We start from the raw sequence: 19,941 nt of genomic DNA, 5'->3' as shown, positions 1-19,941 counted from the left end.
AGCTCCTGGCTTCTGATCAGCACAGCTCCAGCTGGCTGGTTGCAGCCATTTGGGGAGTGAACCAGCAGATGGAAGACTTTTCTGTGTCTCTCCCTCTCACTATTTGTAACTCTATCTCTCAAATAAATAAATAAAATCTTTAAAAAAAAAAAAAAAGCTGGCTGATAGGAAATGCCCAGACTGAAGAACAGGGAGGAGAAAAGAATGAAAACAGCTAAATGTTAGACGCCAGTGTGAGCTCATCCAGCAGCCCTAATTGGGATTCTGGAGGAGAAGGGTTAGACAGAAGTATCTACAGAGAGGCAGGTGGAGGATTTCTCAAGATTTATGAAAGCCATCAACTCACGAAGAGTCTGTGTATACAACACACAGCTAGACTGTATTTCTGTCTTTCACAGCCATCCTAGCCAGTGAATGTCTGCAGGTGACACGTGCCACCCCCAGATGTGGCCCGTCTAGTCCAGGTTAAGTTAAGTCCAGGTCACTGATCAACTTGGAGTTCCACAGAGAGAAGCATCATCAGGGAGCTGGATCAAAAGTGGACCAGCTGGGACTTGAACCAACACCCATATGGGAAGTGGGTGCCACGGGCGGAGGCCTAGCCCATTATGCCACAGTGCTAGCACCAGCTGTCTGCTTATTGCTGGGCTTGGCGTGTGCTGCACCCTTCCTGCAACCACTCGGTATATGCTTGCCTTGGGAGACTGAGTGGGCTCATCAGACTCAAGCAATCAAGATTTCTCTTTGCCTCTGACTCTGAACTCAGGCTGTGCCCACCAGAGCCCAGAAGATGAGTCTGACAATGGCCGGCTACCACCACAGCAGTCAGGAGATGATGATGATGGTGATGATGACGATGGCGGCAGCCTCATGGCCCCACGTGGCCATCTTAGAGCATCTTCTCCATGGACCACTAGGAGACCAGCAACACGCAATCCCTGCCATGTAGAGGCTGACGACCAGGGGCAGGAGTGCTTGGATGCCATGAAGGGTGACTCACAAATCAGGCCTGGGGCAGGGGGCAGGGGGCCAGGGGCTGTTGCTGTCCCAGAGGCGTCCCCTCCCTGTGGGTCATTCACACAGGCATGGAATGAAGCACCCAGAAAAGGAATCAGTCACACACGTGTCCTCTCCCAGGAGGGACCCCCCTGCCCCCGCCCTCCTCGGAGCTGGCAGCCGGCCAGGAGCTGCACCTGCCAGTGTCCTGTGGGGATGGGTCTGGGCTCAAAGATGGCTTCGGCACCTCTTGCCTGTGTCTGTGGAGCAGGCCCCTTAACCTCTGCAGGCTGCTTCTTCAGCTATAAGAAGGGGTGACGGTACTGCCTGCTAACCAGGGACAGGCTAGGGCAGGCGTTGGCACAGCGAAGTCCCTTCTTGGGGTGTCTGCATCCCGTACCTGGGGAGTCCCAGCGCTACTCCTGATTCCAGCCTCCTGCTCAGATGCACCCTGAGAGGCAGCAGCGATGACTCCAGGACTGGGCTCCCTGCCCCCCCACATGGGAGACCTGCACTGAGTTCCAGGCTCCTGGCTTTGGTCTGGCCAAACATGGATGCAGGCACAGATGTTGTAGGCATTTGGGGAGTAAACCAGTGGACAAGAGAACTCTCTCTTCCCCCTCCCCTTTTCAAATAAAATGAAGAAGAAAAAATTGAGACACTAGTTAATCTGCCAGATGCTACCACCCTAGGGAGTTCTCCTTAGAAAACTCCCCCCGGCCATCCCCGTCATGCCAAAGTGTGTCTGAGGTTGGCCTGGAATGGGCTGCAGCATCTGCAAGAGGCCAGGCCCACTCTAGCGGTTACACCAGGAGCTCTGAGCTCATCACACTGCTCCCAGAGGAAGCCCCTCAGAAAGAACACTCGGCTCAAGGCAGTGAAGAGTGAGGCGATCCCTGCCGTGTCTAGGAAGTCTAGGAAGGGCCCTAGACTTCTCTGTCGAGACACAGGCTCGCAGGTGTCCACCCTGTGCTGTCCCCAGGGACCCCTGGGAGCCGAGCCACGCAGTCTGGCTGAAGTACAACTGTAGGAGGATTTCTACGTATCTGCAGCTGGGTGTGCCAGTGTTTTACCTTGTGTTTCCTTCCTCAGTTGGAAGCAGACAGGGAAACACAGCGATGACCCTGGGTGGGGAACGTGCTGAGCTGAAAGTGTCCAAGATGGCTGCGTGGTCCCAGGACAAATCCAAGGGCAGGGCAGCTGATTTGCCAGGGGGCCCTGACAGCTGCTGGCAACAGGCTTTGGCTAACTGCACAGGAAATTGCAGGTTCACCAGCCCCCCATCTTCTCATGCTGCTTCCCTGGACCCCCGGGTGTGGCCAAGGGCAAGTCCTGGGGCCCCAGGTGCCCTCTCCCACTCCCCGTGACAGCAGGGTCCTGCCAAGGCAGCTTCCTCTCCTGTGGCCATTTCTGAAGAACTCCGGTGCATTGCCACACGGGAAGCAGTGGCCCTGCTTTTCAGCCTCCCTGTCTTTGAGGGGGACACGACGGAGCATGGGTAGGAGGGACAGCACCCACCGGAGGCAGCAGCAGCAGCTGATCACTTCCTTCTTAGTGCTCGGCCCCTCTGTGTGCTAGGAGCCCCACCTCACCCCACCCCACCCTCACTTTACACTTCCCTGCATCCCGGGTCCCAGTAAATCCAAACAGGACCCCACAAGCTACCGCTCTCACATGGAACATCGTAAAGCAGAAAGTTAACACCACCAAGAGGGCGGTGCTGTCTGAACACTGGAAAGAGCAAAAGGACCGTGCAGAGCCCAGCGGGGCCTGGGTTCCGTAACTCTTCTGGAAATGGACCACACTCAGTTCCCAGGTCTGCCTCTCATCCAGGCCAGGCAGAGAGGGAGTGTGTTTGAGGGGAGGGGCACTGGGGGCCTCCACAGGCCCCGAGGAGACCCAGGGGAACCAGAAGAGGCCAGAAGACCCTCGCCAACTCTTATCCAGCCTAAGAGGATCATCACCTGGTCCTCCCACTTACCCCACCGTACCTCCCCTAAGGCCAGCCACGCCACCCCTCAGCTGTGTTCCAGAACATTCTGTACTTTCTGTGTCCCCTGCTCCCTGTGTGCTCCCTGGATCCCACTGCCTGGCATGGCACCAGCACGTGGCAGGTGAGACTATGCGTTGGTCATGTCGAGTTGAACAGTAACGAAGGAGCCAGAACTAACCCTTGGACATCTTCAAATAACGTGGTGTCCTTGAAGGATTAAGTGATGTCCTGAGCCCACAGATATGTTTTCTATTCTCAGTTCTACACACTGCACCTGCCACACCAGAAGAAGTGCATTTTCTAAGATTTATTTATTTGAAAGGCAGAGTGAAGAGGGAAACAGATCTTCCATCGGCTGCTTCACTCCCCAGATGACCACAGCAGCTGGAGCTGAGTCAGGCTGAAGTCAGGAGCCAAAAAGTGCATGTGGTCTCCCACATGAGTGGCAGGGACTCAGCCCTGGAGCCATCACCTGCTGCCTCCAGGGCACGTGAGCAGGGAGCTGGGTCAGAAGCAGAGGCGCCAGGACTTGAACTGGTGCTCTGATCCGGGATTGGGTGTCCCACGGAGCAGCTCATCCCACTGCACCAAGACTGGGGCATGGAGACATCTGCCTGATGTCCGCTGCACCGGCAGGGGACACATGCCCCTCTACTGTTCCCCTAGGACAGACGCCAGCAGACTTCTTGGGATGCCAGTCATCTCTTTATTCCGTTAGTGACCAAGACAACAGCACCGCGGACATAGCAGGGGCCCTGCCCGAGACCCCCGAGCCAGGCAGAGGGTGGATGCAGGGGACTGGCCAAGGTAAGAGAGACCCCATCAGGGACAGTGGGCCTGCTGGGCCACAGCAACCCGATCGGTGCCCGCCCTGTCCTACCCAAAGCACCAGAGCTGCAGTGAGGAAGGAATGACCTGGGAGGCTGGCTAAGGCGGACTGAGCTTGAGAGGGGACTGTGCCTGCGCCTGCGTGAGTATGGGGGACAGATGTCTACATCATTTAGCATCGAGGATTTAACTGCTGAGCCACAGGACCTGCCTGGGGACACAGGAGACCAGGAGCTCGGGGGCCTGGGAAAGGGGCCGGGGCAGAGACCACCCCCACCCCCCCAGCTACTTCACCTCGGAGAGGCTGGCAGCTCTGCTGGAGGCAGGTCTCGGAGCCAGAGCCAGCACACTCAGGCCTGGGCGGAGGGCGGCCTCTGGCCCGACCCTCCTCATGTGTAGGCCATCTTGCTGCACACCCATGGCCGGGTCATCAGGCACTCGGTCGACACCAGCCTGGTGGGTTCCACGAAGACACACTCGCCGGGGCCCGAGATGGTGAATCTGCAGCCAGGAGAGAACAGACCAGGTGCTCACGACCAGCCTCCCTTGCAGCTGGGCACGGTCATGGGATGGAGTTCTGGCCAGTGGGGCCAGGACAGCCTGGGCACGCCCTCCCCTCGCTGGCCCCGGGTTCGGGCTGAATGGGCTATGGAGGAGCCGGCAGAGCCTGGGCTCCGACTCCAGGGAGCTCTGATGGTGCGTGGGGCAGAGCCACCTCCCCAGGAGGCGGAGAAGGGGATCCCCTCCCAGGAAAGGGTGTTTGCCACACACACTGGACCCAGAGACCACAGTCCCCGGCTCGCACAAAACCAAGTGTTGCTCTCTCGGGGAGTTAGGGGTGCTCCAATCTAAGCTTCTGGCCAGAAGATGAAGCCTCAGCTCACGTGTCCGGATCAAACGGGTCCCCATTGACCCAGTGGAACTCGTCCCCAACTCTGCGCAGGCCAATCCAGGGCTCCCTCCGCGTGAACTTGAACATAAACTCCTGCACCCAGGAAAGAGGGAAAACTCGGAGTCAGACGCTCGCTCATTCCAAGGCCAACCTCTGCTAGGAAGATCCTGGTTCCCAGGATGGACAGACAACTGCAGGATGGCTGATGTCCCACCCCATCCCAAGAGGGAGGAGCCAGGCTCACGGAATCTCCTGCAGTCACACTGCTGAGACGCGGTTCCGCCAGCTGCCTCCCACAGCCTGAAGGGGTGCACACTGGGCCCCAGCCGCACTGGGCTGCTTCTCGAGCTCGGTGGTCCCAGGTGCTGGCTCTCCTGACCTGCAGGAGGCCTGGGGGTTGCCTGCTGATGGACTCAGACGAATTGTACTTCTAGCTGCCTACTTCCAGGACTTAGGCCAACATACAGTGATTTTTAGATAATCTGCTAGTTTGGATGGCCACACCACTGTGGTTCAAAAGCCACAATGGCCAGGAGAGAATTGTATTTCTTTTATTATTTTACATGAAAGGCAAACAGAGATCTCCTATCCTGCCCACTCTTCAGATGCCCCCAACAGCCAGGGGTAGGCCACACAAAACCAGGACCCAGGAACTCTGAGCCTCCCACGTGGGTGACAGGGACCTGTTGCCTCCCAGGGTATGCCTTAGCAGCAGGAAGCTGGAACGGGCTGAGCTGAGACCAAGCCCAGGCACTGGGATCTGGGATGCCGGCCTCCCTACAGCATCCTCAGCATTGTGCCGAATGGCTGCCCCATCACTTTTTTTTCATTTGGTTTTTTGAAAGGCAGTTTGATACAGATCTTCCATCTGCTAGTTCATTTCCCAAATGCTGTGATGGCCAGGGCTGCGCCAGGCCAAAGCCAGAAGCCTGGAACTCCATCTGGGTCTCCCACCTGGGTGGCAGGAGCCCAGCTACTTCGGCCATCCTCCACTGCCTTCCCAGGCACGTTAGCAGGGAGCTGGGTCAGAAGTGGAGCAGCCAGGACTCGAACTAGCGCTCCAGTACAGGATGCCAGCACTGCAGGCAGCAGCCTAGTTCATTGTGCCACAACAGCCCCGCCTCACATGTCTTCTGATTCAACTATTTGGAGTATTTCCAGTAGAAAATCAGAATGTGTTTTAACATTTCACAAGTGTGCTTGTATTTTCAAATTCTTGCATCTTACTGCATTTAGCTCAGTCTGTGGCCTTGACAATGGACATGGAAACCAACCGCTAGGTGACCTGCTCAGCCCCTTGGGACTCACTTGCACAGTGGCTGCTGGCTCTGGGGACACGTCACAGGGGCACACCGCAGGCTTGGGGAGTGGCTTCCCCCAGAGTCGAGGGCAGCGGTGCTGAGAGCCCTCCAGCCTCAACCCCACGACACTCACCAGCTCCTTCTGGCTCTGAATCACAGCCAGGGCGGCCTCATGAGAGTGGCAGTACTGCCTGCCCGTGTTCCAGTCTCTCGGCTCCTCGGAGAAGAAGTAGCATTTCCTTCCGTAGAGCAGCCAGTCCTCCGGGCAGGGCGCTTCGCACTTGATACAGCCCTTGGAAGCTGCAGGGAAGAGGGGGAGGGCTCAGGACCCGCCGCTGTGCCCAGCCACGGCCTTGCCCCCCTCACCCCCAGCCCACCCCCTCCACAGCTCCTCCACCTACCTCGACCTTGTGGCCCTTCAGCGACAGTGCTGAGGTGAGAGGCTGGGGACTGCGTGGGGAGAGGAGGGGCTTTGGGAGGCTCACGGGTTCATCACCTTGAGGGAGCGCACCAGGTTAGCTCCTGGGTTACGGTCTTTGCTGTCTGAGCTCCCCAAGGCATGGAACTCCAGAAACTCAGGAAGGGAACTGGAAGCCAGGCAGCCTGTCTCTGCAGCAGGAAGGTTGAGCGCCCTCATTACCCACGCCCTCTCTCACTGGCTGGCTACACAGCCATCGAGCGCAGATACTGAATCCCAGCCTGCTCTCCTGCCCCTGGACCTACCACCTAGCGCCTGTCCTCAGGAGAGACCCAGAGTAAACCTGCCCCGTCTGCTACCTCCCACCTGAGGGAAGACCCCAGGCTCCCCCCATCCTGGCTTCTCCCGCGCCTCCCCTAGGGTCTGCTCTCTGTCCCGCCTGCTCACGGCTGGGCCCCGTTGTGCCCCCGAAACTCTGCAATGGGGCAGACTGGGCGTAACAGCTGCGGCTCTACCAGCAGCACTGACACCGATGTCACGGCCTCTCCAGTCTGCAGACTGCAGACTGCACACTGCAGCCCCGTGCGCTTGTGCACGTCCCTGGGTTCCTGGGGAGGAAGCCAGGCGGCCGGCGGGTTCTCAAAGGGCCTTCCTGCCGAGAGGAGTTAAGCCATGCTCAGCCTCCTGTCCGGTGAGCTGTTTGCAAGCCAGGCCTCACTCTGCCCACAACACACAGAAAGCACTTTTGGAGTGCAAACACAGAAACTTACAGTTATTTCTTCAGCGTGAACGTCATTTGCTCTGGCTCATCATCGGAGTTTTTAAAGACTAATTCTAATCTTGATTTTTTTTTCCTATCTGCCGCAAGCGATTGTGTCTTAGGATTGTGACAGCTGCAAATTCTATCAGCATATTTTTTGTTCTCGTACAAATGATTGATTAAAATGGAGAGCAGAAGGGAACCGTGAGCACGCCCACGGTGCTCAGGCCCCAGGGACCTAGGGCCATGTGGACACAGAGTAAGTAATGGACACCTTGGGCCATCTCTTCAGTGAGGTGCACGTCCACTTGGGAGTACTGACCTTGGCATGGCTACACTTCCGCCGCTTTTGCACAAGGCTCTCCTGTGAAACTATTGTGCTGTGTCAAAATCACTGACTGCTATGTCTGCACGTGGCCAACACCCCAACCCCGCACAGGATAAAAGGAAATCAGTGTAATCCGTGGTAATTTCTCTGCGTCCATCCAAGCTGGCCCCAGGGGTCAGCGCACCCACGACTACACACTCTCAAGCTCCCTAGTGATAACGTATGTCCTACCAAGGAGGGTGTGCTAGGAAAAGGTACTGTCAGCAGACACTCCTCCATCAGTTCACCTCTGATGCTGCGGCATTTCTCAAAGATTGAAGGGAAGGCACAGAAGTCACTTTTTCAAGTGCTTCCGAACCCACGAACATACTGATTAAATCCCTCAAGTGTAGCCACGTTCTCTGTTCAGACGGCCTCACCTGTCCTTGGCAATTTGTCCCACCCTTTCAAAGTCCCCCATATCACTCTGTTTCTCAGGGGCTCCCCTTAGAATGTTCTGATGCCCAGGGCCGGTACTGTGACTCAACAAATAAAGCTGCCACCTGCAGCACCAGCATCCCACATGGGCACCAGTTCAAGTCCCGGCTGCTCCCCTTCCAATCCAGCTCTCTGCTATGGCCTGAGATAGCAGTAGAAGATGGCCCAAGTTCTTGGGCCCCTGCACCCACGTGAGAGACCCGGAAGGAGACCTTGGCCCAAGTTGCGGCAAACTGAGGAGTGAACCAGCAGATGGAAGACCTCTCTTCCTCTGCCTCTCCTTCTCTCCCTGTAACTCTTGACTTTCAAATAAATAAATCTTTTTTAAAAAATTTTATGGAAAATTCATATATTATGAAAGGATTAGTCATGAATCTCAAAAACAGTTGCACCAAAATAAACTTATGTTTTAATTTCATTTTTTCACAAACTCTTTGAAGTACCTTCCCATAATCCCCCAAAGTCTAAAGGTTTCTTTGGCTTTTACTGCTTTTCTGAAACCGCAAGTGAATGTAAATACTAAGAAAAATTTTGTAGGTTTAATTTGCATGCCCCCAAGTTCTGAACGTAAGAGGGTAGAGGAACAGTTTCTCCCTCCTCCCCAACTTTCTCCCCCTCCTGGCCCCTGGGAAGCTCCTGCTCATTCTTCAGGATTAGGCACGTGTGTTTCCCCCACTGGTGCTCACTGGGACAGTGGGCAGTGCTGCCTCGACTGCTGCACTCAGCCCTGGGCACAAGAGACGGTGTCAGTCGTATTCTCTCTCTGTCTGTCTGTCTCTCTCTCTCTCTCTCTCTCTCCTGGCTCCTTAGTTCATGGCCCAATACGCAGGAGGCCTCAGTAAATGTTTGCTGAACACATGTGAGCTGTAGAGCCCGTCATCCCCACCTGCCCCGCGCACTGCGGGTTTCTTCCAAGTTCTCACAGCATCTAGGAAACAATACTTACATAGCACCTCTGCTTCACCCGCACGGCTTACTAAAAGGGATGTGGGGTAGGCTCTTGGCCTAACAGTGAAGACCCTCCTGGGGATGCCTACATCTCATGTCAGTGTGCCCGGGTTTCAGTCCCAGGTCTGCTTCCAGGTTCAGCTTCCTGCTGATGTGCACCCCGGGAAACAGCAGGTGATGGCTCAAGTACTCGCGTCTCTGCCCCCCACGTGGGAGACCCTGGCTGAATTCCAGGTTCCTAGCCTCAGCCCACCCCAGCCCCCGCCATTGTGGACATTCAAGAAGCAAACCAGTGGATGGCACTCGCTCACTCTCTCTGCCTTCCTCCTTCCTTCCCTCTCAGATAAATGAGCAAATCCGTGGAGACTGAAAAGGTGGGAAAAGTAATAAAATGATAGAGCCGGTACAGTCCACGCGTCAGTGTATTACGTCAGGCGGAAATCTCCCTGACGGCAGACACAGCACTTTCTACTCACCTGTCCCCTGCAGAACCGCTCCGTGACCTGCTAGCATGCTTCAGACAGGAGTGTTAAATGCAATGGCTTAAAGGCTGACATGCACGCTCACCCAAGATGCTCATCACCACCAGGATGGCGAACAGAAGCACAGCAATGGCCCCCAGCAGGAGCCGCGTGGTGGTGTCTGAGGAGAAGAGACAGGGGTCATTCTCTGGCTGCGCACCCCAGGCCCCACAGTGAGAAGCCTGGCGGCCGGAGCCATGTGATGTGTGGTGTAGCAAATCCTCCACCTCTGCCCCACCCCTGCTGCGCCCCGGCTTCCAGCCACACAGCTCCCAAGGCCCCGCGGTACCCTCACGGGGTGCCCTGCCCTGCGTCTTTGCTCCCCATGTCCTCTTCTCCGGGCACCTCCTGAAACCCGCCCACCCGGCACCATCCGTCCCGTCCCCTCAGTGAAACCCTTCTGGCCTGTGGGCCTCCCTTTTTGTCTGTGCTCACTTCCTGTCATCACTCAGCATTCCTAGTTTGTATTTCACAAAGGCACTCTTCAACATTAAACACAGGGTTTTTTCAAAGACTTTTTTTTCATTGTGGTAGAATACACACACACACACACAAAATGTACTTAGCCATTTTTTAAAAAGATTTTATTTATTTGAAAGGCAGAGTTACAGAGAGAGGAAGAAATGGGGCAGGGGGGCTCTTCCAACTACTGGTTCACATCCCAAATGGCCACAATGGACCAGGCTAAAACCAGGAGCCAGGAACTCCATCCAGTTCTCCAAGAGCCAGGAGCTTCTCCCAGGTCTCCCACGTGGGTGCAGGAGTCCAAGCACTTGGGCCACCTTCCGCTGCTTTCTCAGATGCATTAGCAGGGAGCTGGGTCAGAAGTGTCACAGCCAGGAGTCAAACCGGTGCTTATATGGGATGCCGGCATCACAGGCAGTGGCTTAACCAGCTGCACCACGATGCTGGCCATTTTAGCCATTTTTTAAGTGTTCACTTGGTGGTGTTAAGGTCACCACATGGTACAACCATCACCACTGTCTACTTGCACACTTATTCAGCCTCCCAGACTGGCACCCGCTACCCATGGGTTCCCCTCACTGCCCTCCCCAGTCCTGGCAGTCGCCTCTGCTTTCTGTCCTATGAAGTCGCCTGCTCAAATGTTTCATATAAGGGGCTCCTACGCCGTTGCCCTTCGGAGTCTGGCTGACTTCACTTAGCGTGTGCTTTCCAGGGTCCTCATGGGGCAGCAGGTATCAGACCTCACTCCCTTCTATGGCTTAGGAGTGCCCACCGTGTGGCTGTGCCACATTGCACTCACCCATGAGTCCCCTTGTGGGCACTTGGGCTGCTTCTGTAAGCCAGCTGTGGGAAGTCTCTTGGAGACTGCTTTCAGTTCTTGGCTGGGTGCTGGGAGTGCTTGCTGGGTGACAGGGTGCTGCTCACTTTTTGAGGAGCTGCCAAGTGATCGTGCACGGTGGCCAGCCCAGCTTACAGTCCCGTCCGCGTGTGCGAGCCTGCGGTCTCTCCCCATCCTCACCATCACTTGCTGGTTTTCACTTTCTATTTTCTTAGGCATTTGTAGGTGTGAACTCCCTTTTAAAGGTGTTTTTGTTTGGACTCTTTGACTAGTCAGGTCAATCAAAGTTGTGCATGAGGGGCTGACACAGTGGCGCAGTAGGTTAATCCTCCGCCTGTGGCGCCAGCATCCCGTATGAGCGCCGGTTCCAGTCCTGGCTGCTCCTCTTCCAATCCAGCTCTCTGCTGTGGCCTGGGAAAGCAGCGGAGGATGGCCCAAGTCCTTGGGCCCCTGCACCCACGTGGGAGACCCAGAAGAAGCACCTAGCTCCTGGCTTCGGATCGGTGCAGCTCCAGCCATTGCGGTCTGTAGGGGAGTGAACCAGGGGATAGAAGACCTCTCTCTCTGCCTTTCCCTCTCACTGTCTGTAACTCTACCTCTCCAATAAATAAATAAAATCTTAAAAAAAAAAAAGTTGTGCGTGAGCATGGGTGCAGCCAGGGTGCCGTCCTCCGCGATGATGTAAGCTCCAACACGGAGAGGACAGGGGCGTCACCACGCGTCACCCTGACGTCCAAGTGCATGGTCACGTGTCGTCCTGCACCTGCTCTGCATTTGGCCAAGGATTTGGGAAAGAAACCTGTTTCCATCTTCAAGGATAGTCAGGAAAGCATGGATTTAAAGCATCCAGAACTCCTGGAAGTCTCCACATAAAGAACTCCTAATGACATTGCCCCTTGTCAAGGCAGCCGCTGGAGTTCCTGTAGCTGACTTTGGTACCAGCTCCAGTTCTCTGAACGGCAGGTGCAGGTCAGTACTGAGCCACTTTCCCAGCTGAGACATAACTTGCTGCCTTCCACCCCAACGATGAAGAATCAATTCTCTGCACACTCCCACCCCAGCCTGCCCGCTCACCTCCACTCTCTGTCAGTCTGTGTGTGGTACTCGCTCTGTGTCCTACTGTGTGACGGTCTACAGGGCACTCCCACCCCAGCCTGCCCGCTCACCTCCACTCTCTCTCTGTGTGTGGTACTCGCTCTGTGTCCTACTGTGTGACAGCCTACAGGGCACTCCCAGAAAAGCCACACAGGTATCAGGATAACCTCTTTCCCACAAACCCCCAGTTTGCCTGTTAGTTAACTGTGGCCTTCTTTTTCCTTTGCTTAGTCTTCTGTGTGCTCACCAGCATTTTAACCCACAAACTCCTCTTAGATTACAGGACGGCATCAGGAATTGGATGTATTTCACCTTTGGCTGAGCCAGTCCGGCTATCAAATGCTGGGGGCTTCAACAGTAGACGTGTCTCTCTCACAGTTCCGGGGGTGCTGGTGGGGCTGGCTAGGGCCCTTCTACTTGCCGACGGCTGTTGCTGCCCCCTGGGGGAAAGGAAGCTCTAGTCTCCCCCTCAAAGGGCACTCAGCCCATCCCAGGAGTTACACCCTCATGACCCCTCCAACCCTGTTTACCTCCCAAAGGCCCTACCTTCTTATGCCATCACACAGGGTTAGGGATTCAGCGTGTGGACATGGGGGAGACAGCCAGTCTGTCACCTGCTCAGAGAACGACCCCCTGCAGCCCTCTCACCTGCTCCAATCTGACCGTCGCTTCCCAAGCCCAGCTCCACCCTGGGATCTCCCAGCCCACACCCTGAGGATTTCTCTGGCCATCTCCTGGGTTGCTTCTCTGGCTGCTTCTCTCGCCCATGTCTTCCTTCTGTTTTACTCATTTCAGTGGGGCCCGTCTGCCAACGGCTGCCCAAGACTCCCGGGAACCACCGCGCAGCACAGCTGCAAGGGGCGAAGCCTCTCACTAGGTGCCCTGCTGCGTGATCTCCCAGACTCCCGGCCTCAGAGGCCTGTGTCTCCTGGGTCAGCAGTGGCTCTCCCACAGAGCAGGAGCGCACGGCCTAATTGTTCACCAGCGCCAGTGTTGCTGTCGGAGAAAAGTCTAAATCCATCCGTGTCCATTATCCTTCAGATTTGAATGGTTTGATCTTTGCATCTCTGGAATCTTTCCGATCTCCAGGATGTCACAGCACTCCGTCGTGCCTGGTTCGCCTACTCGAGCAGGCAGCGGGCCCTTGCGTGCAGAGAGGAACCTCCCTTTGCTGTGTCACTGATTTCCTCTCTGTGTTCTGACTTCTCTCCGGGGGTCATATTACTCAAATGTTGGATCTCTTGGATTGGTCCTCCCAATTTCTCATCTCTTTTCTCTTGTTTGCTTTCTCTTTGCCTTTTTGCTATATTTTCTGGAGGCTATCTCCACTTTCTCTTTCTACCCATCTACTGGGTTTTTCATTTCTACAATCTTCATACTTTAACTTCCAAGGCACTGCTACTGTTGCTGTGGTTCTATAAAGACCCCCTCTTAAAAGCCGTGGCCTGCAGCACCAGCATCCTACATGGACAGCGGTTTGAATCCCTGCTGCTCCATTTCCAATCCAGCTCCCTGCTAATGCACCTGGGAAAGCAGTGGAAGATGGTCCAAGTGCTTGGGCATCTTCACCCACTGCCGACAGCCATGGAGCCTCGGAGCCCTCTCCTGTGACTAGTGTGGCTTCCCTGCTTCCCAGTGGGCTGCAGTCAGTCACCACTCAGCCATGTGCTCCCAGTTCCCAGTTCTGTTGCCAGTGCCTTCTCTCCTGTCACTTGTTTTCATGGCCCTAAAAGCCTGTGCTGTTGTATTACTGGGCTTCCGAGTGGAGAGAGGGTGAATGCGTGGGTGCAGTCTGCCATCCTGACCTGCAAGTCCAACAGACAGCAGTCTTTCCTGGGCGAGGGGTGGGCTGCTGGGGCCCAGGAGTCCTGGTGGGTGACTGCAAGCCTGCCCTCCTCTTGCTGTGCCGTTGCTGGAGGCAGCTTCGTCACAGGCTCACCCCTCGGAGCTGTGTGACGTCTGCCTGGGGCAGGTCAGCGTACGCAGCCTCCCCCCTCCTCCCTCCCGTGCCAGCTCGTGTGCTGCTCTCACCCTGGTCCTATTACCGCCCCCCCCTTTTAAGGATGTACATTTCTTCTAGAGATTTATTTTATTTATCTGAAAGAGTGGCAGAGGAGAGAGAGGAAGAGATCTTCCATCTGCTGGTTCATTCCCTGAATAGCCAGAACACTCAGGGCTTGCCCAGGCTGAAACCAGGAGCCAGGGACTCTATCAGGGTCCCATGTGACTATCAGAGGCCCAAGCACTTGGGCCATCCGCTGCTGCCTCCCAGGTGTGTTAGCAGGGAGCTGGACTGGAAGTGGAGCAGCCAGAACTCGACACTCCAACATGGGGAAGAGTTCTCTGGACACCGCGCCGTGGAGAGAAAGGACATGCTAGAGAGTCCCAACGCCTTGCGCGCTGTCTGCCCTCAGCGAGAAAACGACCCTAAACGATGGTGTGTCCTTTCCAGGGGTGCCCTCGCAAGGCCACACGCGGGGTGGCTTCTGCAACAGCAGCTCGCTCGGGTCTGGGGGCTGGAAGTGCAACAACAAGGTGTCAGCAGAGCCGCGCTCGCTCTGGGGGCTGCCTGTTCCCAGCTCCCCGTGGTCTCTGCCCTGGCCAGCACGCGACACTCTCCCTGTCCTCTCGGGGCACCCGTTCACGGCCTGCCGTGACTGTGTGTCCATACAGGGTCACAGCCTGAGGTACTGCGGGGCAGGACTCCGGTATATCCTTCTGACGGCTCCCTCTGAGTTCTCACGAAAGGTCAGTTGTCATTCCCACTGTACTGAGGTCCATACTTGTATTCGATGGGCCTTGAGGGTGCAGTTTGCTTAGGTTCCTAAATGTGGGTGATGTAGCCTAATATTAGAAGGAGCAACTTCTGGGGACAGCCTCACTCCCAGGGCCAGACAGTGTCCCGTCACCCTCACACCCACACCCCCAGAAGGCCCCTGGCTGACGTCTCGGAGCCGTCGGGCACAGCCCGGTGAGCACAGCCCGGCGAGCACAAGCTTGACTATTAAAAGCCATCGGACGGGGAGCTTGGCCATTTCTGGGTTTTTCAGAGGCCTTTCTAAATGCATGCGTGTGGTTTTGACCAGGAAGCTGTGGGCTGAAGCCTAATCAGGACACTTTTAACATTAAAAATTCAGAATCAGTGAGCCCCGACAAATCCATAGCCTGTGGTCTGCAGAGTCACGGCGTCCCCTCTCCCACCCCCGTCTCGGGTGACCTCCAGAACCCAGAACCCGGGCAGGAGCTCAGGGTCACCTCTCCCTCCTGTACCCAAAGGCTAGGGGCTGGGGGGGGGGGGTTTCCATCCAGGGAACTTCTGCTCAGCTGTCTGTTTATAGAGCCAGTTGTTCATCTGAGGACAGTCTGAAAGGCCTGGGCGCACACCCCAGCTCTCTGATCGGAGGAGGGGACATCTGGCCATCCCTGAAGTGGCAGGCTGCCTAGCAGCCGGGGCAGGATCACCACGGCTGGCCTCTGGGGGCCTGATGTCCTCCATCAGTGAGGAAAGGGGAGACCTTCCACGTCACCAAAGCTTCATGACAAACCCCACAGCTGTCTCTCATGTTAGCAACCAAGGCGTGTCCCTAGGCAGACGCTGCGGCCCTCACCTATAAGAAAACGGGGCCACCCCCTGCAAGGGGACAGGTGTCGATTCAACGCCACAGCTGCCATCCAGGCCCTCGGCACAGGGCCGGCATGCAGTAGCTGCTGGAGAAGTGCTCGGCACACAGTAGGCAGCAGCGCAGACCCCCAGGAGCACACAGCTTGGCCAAGTCAAGAAGGCAAAGGGCCTTTGCAGCCGTGGGAGGCGCAGTCTCAAACCCTACCAGCCACACTGCTGCAAGCTCTTCACCCTCACCAGGGTGTCAGCCCTGCGCTGGGAGCTCAGCAGGTGCAGGGCTGGGTCTGATGTTGTAGAATGGGTGTGCGAGGCCAGCGTACAGGCCAGCACTGGCGGCTCAGTAACTACCTGGGAAGGTCCAGTCCCGGCCCGGGAGGCCCTTGGGGAACCAGCAGAGGCACTCGGGCTCCAGCCCTAAAACGTCTGTGGGAGCATCCACAGGCCCGAGGTGCCAGCACCCAGGACCCACAGCCTGTGAAGGCTGGGGAGGCTCCTGGAGGAACCTGGGGGAACAGCAGCAGGCAGGAGTCGCAGAGCAAGGCCATGCAGGGAGCCAGGCAGGCCGGCTGAGAGGAGGCTGGCCGGCAGGTAGACACCAGGCACTGGCGGGGGCCCCAGCAGCCTGAGAGGGCCTCTGAGTCACCGGCCCGTCCAGGGCGCAGCCCCTTCTCCAGCCTAACGGCAGGTGGGCAGCCCGGGGCAGAAGCAGGGAGCAGGCCCTCTGGGGGTCAGGGTTACAGTTAGTGTAGACCTTGCAGAAATGCCAGCCGAGGGACTGAAACAGCTTGGGTAGGAGGGGAGCATGGGGGTCACAGGGCAAACCCAGCCAGCCACCAGCAGGGGGCGTTGTCCGCCTCACTTCCACCCAGCCCAGAGCTCTCTGCATCTTCTTCCACTTGCTGTGTCTCCTTGTCCCCAGCCAGCATCCGGCCACCTGCCTGCTGCCCCTTCTTCACAGCCCCCAGCCACGGGCCCAACGCGCTCCCTCCTCAGCCCGGAGCTGCCTGGTGCAGGTGCTGGGGCCAGCCCTCCTCTCCCCTGGCCTCCAGGTGGGCCCCACCTCGGAGCCAACACCAGTGGTCCAAGGGCAGCTCCGCCGTCTCAGCCCCTCTACAGCTCCTTCAGAGCAGAGTCCAAACCCCAGCAAGGCCCAGGTGGTCCCTCAGGGTCTGGGCCCTCCTCACCTGGCCCCCAGCATGCACTCCAGGGCTCAACACTGACACCCCCCCTCCCAGGACAGGCCCCTGAACATGCCAGTCCCTGGGGCCTGGTACCCTGTTTCCCCTTCTCTCCTCCTAAGTGGTCACCTACTCCAGGAAGCCCTCCTTTCCTGACACTCCCTCCTTAAGGTCAGCTGACCCAGGCTCTGGGCTCCCCTAGTTAATGCTGCCCAGGCCCTCCTCGGCCCTGGGGATCCAAGGAGCACCCTCACAAGCCGCAGGAGAGCCAGCTCGCTAGCCCTCACGCACTCCCTGCCAACTCCATCTCCCACAGCACACCACCAGCAGCCAACACAAGTTTCCTAAAAGAACTCCAACTTGAACCCTACTTCCCACGTTGGTTACTGCTTCCTGGCGAGTCAGGGGTCACTCCGGAGCCGGTCCGAGTGGAAGGGGGTGGGGGCAACCCGTGACCTTGCCAGGAAGAGCCCCTCAGAGATGCCTCCGGGGCCGCCTCCACCGACCCGCAGGGCGCCCGCCTCTGTTACTCTGCCGGATTCAGGCCACCTTCTCCAGGCGCGGGGAGGGTGGGTGCTGGGCAGTGACGGTCCCCCTTCCCGCGCGGGGAAGCCGAGCTCGTCCCCAAGGTCAACAAGGGACTTAGCCGCAGAGGCAGGGTCAAGGCTGTGACCGGAGCGGTCTCCCGTTACCTCCCCGCCCGCGTCGCCTCCACGGAGTGGCGCCCGCCCCGCAATGAATGAATTGGCCGCGTCTTCCCCTCCGCGAGGCCGGCCAAGGTGACTGTGACCGGCGAGGGTCCCCGCTCCGCGCTTACCCTCCAAGGCCGCCTTCCAGCTGGTGCTGCCCTCGTAGCCCGACCCCGATCGCCGCAGCAGCCCCTCGGGCCCGCGGCCCTCGGCCTCGGCCGGCGAGCGCGGCCTGGGCGCGGCGGGGGCGGGCGCGGGGCGCGCGGCGGGGGGCGGCGGCGGCCGGGTCCGCGCGGGGGGCTCGCGGGCCGGCTCCCGGGCGGGCTCCATGCCTGGCGCTCCGCCGCGCGCCCGCGCTCCTGCGCCGGGGTGCGGGGCCCAGCCCGACGCGCACTCGGCGCCCCGCGGGCCCCCCAGGCCGGCCTGGGGTGGGCGAGGGCCGCGGCGCTCCTAGGCCGGGGCTGAGCCCGGCTCCCCGCGCCGCCGCCGTGCGCGCCGCGCCTGCCCTGGCGGAACCGCGCCGCCTCCGCGGAGTCGGGCGCAGGGGAGGAGCGCGCGGCGGCGCGGGGAGCCGAGGGCGGGCGGGATGAGGCGTGCAGAGCCGGGACAGTCCGGGTCCGACCCCGCCACCCGCTCGCTCGCAGGGCGGAAGGCGGACGCTGCAGATCCAGGAGCGCCGGCTTGGAGCCAGGTGGCGGCTGCGTCGCGAGCTCCGGCTCCCCCGCTCCTGCAGTCACCTGTGCAACGGGAGCGAAGTTTACCGGGGCAGCGCAAGGAGACTCAAGGAAGAGGGGCGGGTCCCCTCTGGCCGGCGGCCCGGGAGCCAGAGCAGAGGGGTGGGGCGGCGCTTGTCCCTAGACTCCGGAGAAGGCGCCGGAGCGCACAGCTGGCCGCGGAGCGTCTGCTCAGCCCCAGGGACCCGGGTCGCCCTGGCAACACCCCCAGTGTGGGTGGCGAGCTGGAATGAAAGAGGCCGAGGGGTCCCGCGCAGGTGGGTGGCTGAGCAGGTGGCTGACTCCCGCCCTGGGCTCCGGCCACGGCCTTTGCTGACCCCTGCTGCTGCCTCGTGGGCCCATTCTCCGGCCTGGACCTCCCGCCTCTGACCTAGCCCAGTTCCTCACCCTCGGCCCCTCTGCCCCTCCCTTGGGGCCAGCTACCCAGGAAGCCTGTCTTGCAGGCTCGCAGCCCCTCCCACTCCCGGCCAAGTCCAGGCCCAGCAGAGCCTCCTGCGGGCCTCCCAGCCCCTCCCTCTCAGGGCCCCCTCCCTTGGGGCTGAGCCAGCCCTCGAGAAGGCTGCAAGGTCTTCGTGGTCTCCCGCCCCGCCGCTGCCGCTCTTGCCCCTCTGCTCGGGAGAGCCGGCTGTTGGCAGTCCAGCCCCTGGCTGCAGCCCCCCGGCAGCCGCGTTGGCCCGCCTCATCTCTGGCACCTTCTCCAGGACTGCGTTCATCCGGGTCGGCCCAGCAGACTAACAAAAAGGCCCGGCAACAGTGGCTTAAACCAGAACGAAGTTTACTTTTGCTCATGGGAAAGAAACCTGAAGGTGGGCATTCCAGGGCCAATCGGGAGCTCCGAGGCCATCAGGGGCCCGGTTCCTTTGCTCCTCCATCCACAAACTGCCCACATTTCACAATGGCTGCATAGTCACAACACGGCTGCCTTAGTTCCAGCCACCACACCTGGGTACCATACTGCCCATTTAGGCAGGACCAAGGAGAGAGGGGGAGGGGGTGTGGTGTCCAATCAGCATTCTTTGAAGAGCTTTGCCTGGGGCAGGTGTTGTGGTGCAAGTTAAACCACCCCTTGGGGCCCATATCCCATACCAGGGTGCCAGTCAGTCCTGGCTGCTCTGCTTCCAGTCCCTGATGCCCTAGTACCAGGTCCCTGCCACCCCCATGGGAGACCGCTTCCTGCTTCCTGCTTCCACCTGCTGCTGCAGGCGTTTAAGGAATGGACCAGCATGTGGAAGGCTGGTATCTCTCCCTCCCTCCCTCCCTCCTTCCCCCCTTTCAAATAAATATTTTAAAAATAGTAATAAAGAACTTTCCCTAGGGCTGGCGTCTGGCATCGCAGCTCAGGCTGTTTGGGTTGCCTGCGTCCCAGATCCCAGTACCTGGGCTTGAGTCCCGGCTCCCCTGCCGACTCCCGCATTCCTGAGCCTGCTCACCCTCAGAGGCAGCCAGTGATGCTCCAAAGGCTGGGGTCCCACAACCCACATGGAAGTCATGGTCCGAGCTCCTGACTCCCAGCTTCCACTGGCCCCGCTCAAGCTGTTGTAGGTACTTGTGGAACGAACCAGTAAAAGGGATGTCTCCCTCGCCCTCTCCCTCTCCCTCTCCCTCTCTCCCTCTCTCTCTTACTCTCTCTGCCAGTCAAATAAATACAGATAAATAAATATATAAAAACTTTACAAAAATAAAATAGCCTTTCCAGAAACTCCAGTGACTTCCGTCAGCCAGGAAGCCTCAGCGAGCACAGGGTGTTGGGTGGAACTGGTGCTGCCAGGAACGCATGTGTCACAGAGGAAGAGGAGCAGGCAGGGTCACAGGCAACCCGGCAGGCTCTGCCTCCCGTGACCAGCGCTGTGCTGGGCAC

General features: G+C 58.4%; 1 protein-coding gene across 1 annotated transcript; it reads right to left on the bottom strand.

The window, feature by feature from the left end:
• Positions 1-3,672: 3,672 nt before the first annotated feature.
• On the bottom strand, positions 3,673-17,679 carry CLEC2L (C-type lectin domain family 2 member L). Its single transcript, XM_062193155.1, has 5 exons — positions 17,478-17,679; positions 9,509-9,583; positions 6,144-6,310; positions 4,702-4,802; positions 3,673-4,318 (listed from the first exon to the last, which is right to left on the bottom strand). Exons 1-5 carry the CDS (start codon positions 17,677-17,679, stop codon positions 4,207-4,209), a joined length of 657 nt encoding a protein of 218 aa, XP_062049139.1. The 3' UTR covers positions 3,673-4,206.
• Positions 17,680-19,941: the final 2,262 nt, after the last annotated feature.

This window comes from Lepus europaeus, chromosome 1, assembly GCF_033115175.1.
Source record: "Lepus europaeus isolate LE1 chromosome 1, mLepTim1.pri, whole genome shotgun sequence".
Taxonomy (NCBI): domain Eukaryota; kingdom Metazoa; phylum Chordata; class Mammalia; order Lagomorpha; family Leporidae; genus Lepus; species Lepus europaeus.
Note: the sequence above shows the minus strand (reverse complement) of the source record. Positions and strands in the feature narration are given on the sequence as shown.

Bases quoted from the DNA above. Each gene is read 5' to 3' on its own strand.
- CLEC2L (XM_062193155.1), bottom strand. From the start codon at position 17,679: ATGGAGCCCGCCCGGGAGCCGGCCCGCGAGCCCCCCGCGCGGACCCGG. The intron at 6,311-9,508 runs GTGAGCGTGCAT...TCTTCCCTGCAG, and splicing joins GGTGGTGATGAGCATCTTGG to CTTCCAAGGGCTGTATCAAG. The intron at 4,319-4,701 runs GTGAGCTGAGGC...TCCTGGCTGCAG, and splicing joins GACCCGTTTGATCCGGACAC to ATTCACCATCTCGGGCCCCG.